The 1,922-nt window shown below is 39.8% G+C and overlaps 1 protein-coding gene across 1 annotated transcript; it reads right to left on the reverse strand.

The window, feature by feature from the left end:
- TIFA (TRAF interacting protein with forkhead associated domain) lies at window positions 1-1,453 on the reverse strand. The gene has a single exon (XM_016221120.2). It carries the CDS (start codon window positions 1,443-1,445, stop codon window positions 891-893), a length of 555 nt encoding a protein of 184 aa, XP_016076606.1. The 5' UTR covers window positions 1,446-1,453; the 3' UTR covers window positions 1-890.
- Between the last annotated feature and the right edge of the window lie 469 nt (window positions 1,454-1,922).

The following is a 1,922-nucleotide window of genomic DNA, read 5'->3' on the forward strand; positions in this document are numbered from 1 at the left end:
AGCTGATCAATCCTGGTGGCCCTGTGTAAGCATGCGGAGTGAGGAGCGAGTGGGGGATGGTACCGGCCAGCACGGGGCAGAGCCAGGGGTGTTTGAATACATGGCTATGGTCTTGGCCGCACTGGCCCTTTCCTCAGAAAGAGTTTCAAGGAAAATGGTTAGAGAATTAAACTTAGATTTTATTATGTGCATGGATGCTTTTAATATTTTGAATTCATGGAATTTAAAAATTTATAGTACATAATCAGTTTTAAATTTGGTAAGAAAACTGAAAAATAATTCTGCAATTAACACAGTGGTTCATTAAAATGTTTAAAATACTGTTTTTGGACACTGAATATAGACAAGAACTTTATTCTTGGGAATAAACACTATAATTCCATAGATAGAAAAATCAAGGTATTATTGCTCCAATAGGCTCCCATATTAAAACCACAGTGATGCTCAGACACTACTACAAAACACACATGCTCTTTTCCAGGGCTCTGGTACTAAAGGAACCAGTAACAACTTGCCCACAGCCTTCACCTTGAAAACAAATGGCTGCTGTGAAATAATATGACCAAAAGATGGTTGTTACAAAACAGGACCGAAATAAGTGTAAAAAGAAAATACTATAACCTTATTTGACAATACTCCAAGAATATGTTGTGTATATTAACCCTCATCAGATGTACAACTTAAAATTATTCTCAACACATCCAGGAATGCAACAGGTGACCAAGTCGATGCCTAACACAATTTACAGACTTCAGAATGATAGCACTAGGTCCCAACTTCGACAGCATTAACAGACGACAGTAACATCCTACACTACAAACAACCGGTGCACTGCCTGCGGAATGTCTGCAGAGCTCCCTTCTTCGCGGTTCTCTTGCCCTCTGTGCTAACTATTCATTTTCATCCATTTCTGTGGGAGAAGTGGTTTGGGTGGAATAGGGTGGAATAGTACTGGAGTACTCAGGGAGGGGCCTGTGTGCCGGCCAGTTTTCCTGCACCAGTGGTCTTGGAGACATAATAAATAGAGCCTCAAAAAACTCCAGTGACTCTCCATCTTCCTTCTCTACCAGAAACTGATACTCGCCAAACCTGACCATGCACTTGTAGGGCAGGTCCATTTTATTTAGGTAGCCCAGATCCCTGTTGTCCACCATCAGATTGGTCTTCTTACTCATATTTTTAATTTCAAAAGAGAGAACTGAGCTATTGAACTTTTTAAACAGCTGTAGAGAAAACTGAACTCTGGAAACCTGTTTGTCCTGAAAAGTATAATGACAGATGTTGGAATTTCGGCCAAATTTCACCACTTCGCTGGAGGGGTGTTTCTCTCGGTTACAAAACCTTATTGATTGGAATATTCCACTTTTTATCTGGCCAGGATGGTAAACAGTGACCCGGAGACAAGTCACTGTCTCTTCTGTGTCAGCGTCTTCGAAACTGGACATGACAGCAGCGAACCCCCACCTGCAACAGTAAGAGCAGCATGTTAGTGCACTCCCTACTTCAGGCAACGAGATCCTGATCTAGTATTTTGATGAAAATCTCCTGATGGGTGACTTACTTAGATTTTAAATTAAGAAAACAACACATAGAATACTTTCAATTATATGTGAAATCATATACCAAGCCCTATGGTGTGTTACCTTTTCCTATTTCTTTATTTTTCATCTCTAGTTTGAATGATAAGACCATGCCTATAATCCGACAACAAAAGAAACACTTGTTGATCATAAAGTGGTTTGTGGGGAGCACAATGAAACCTTAGTTCCCTTCTCATTTAAATAGAGCAACTTGGGCCCAGACAAAATACGACAGCTGTAGTTTAAAAAGAAAATCAGGAATAAAGATCCCCTTTGGTGAATGCCCTCAGATGATGTGCATATAAAAGCTATAGTTTATTAACTTATAATTAGATGTATGTG

The sequence above is a fragment of the Miniopterus natalensis genome, chromosome 4, assembly GCF_054644295.1.
Source record: "Miniopterus natalensis isolate mMinNat1 chromosome 4, mMinNat1.hap1, whole genome shotgun sequence".
Lineage (NCBI taxonomy): Eukaryota > Metazoa > Chordata > Mammalia > Chiroptera > Miniopteridae > Miniopterus > Miniopterus natalensis.

What these genes read in the sequence shown, in the direction of transcription:
- TIFA (XM_016221120.2), bottom strand. Translation starts at nt 1,445, where the DNA reads ATGTCCAGTTTCGAAGACGCTGACACAGAAGAGACAGTGACTTGTCTC.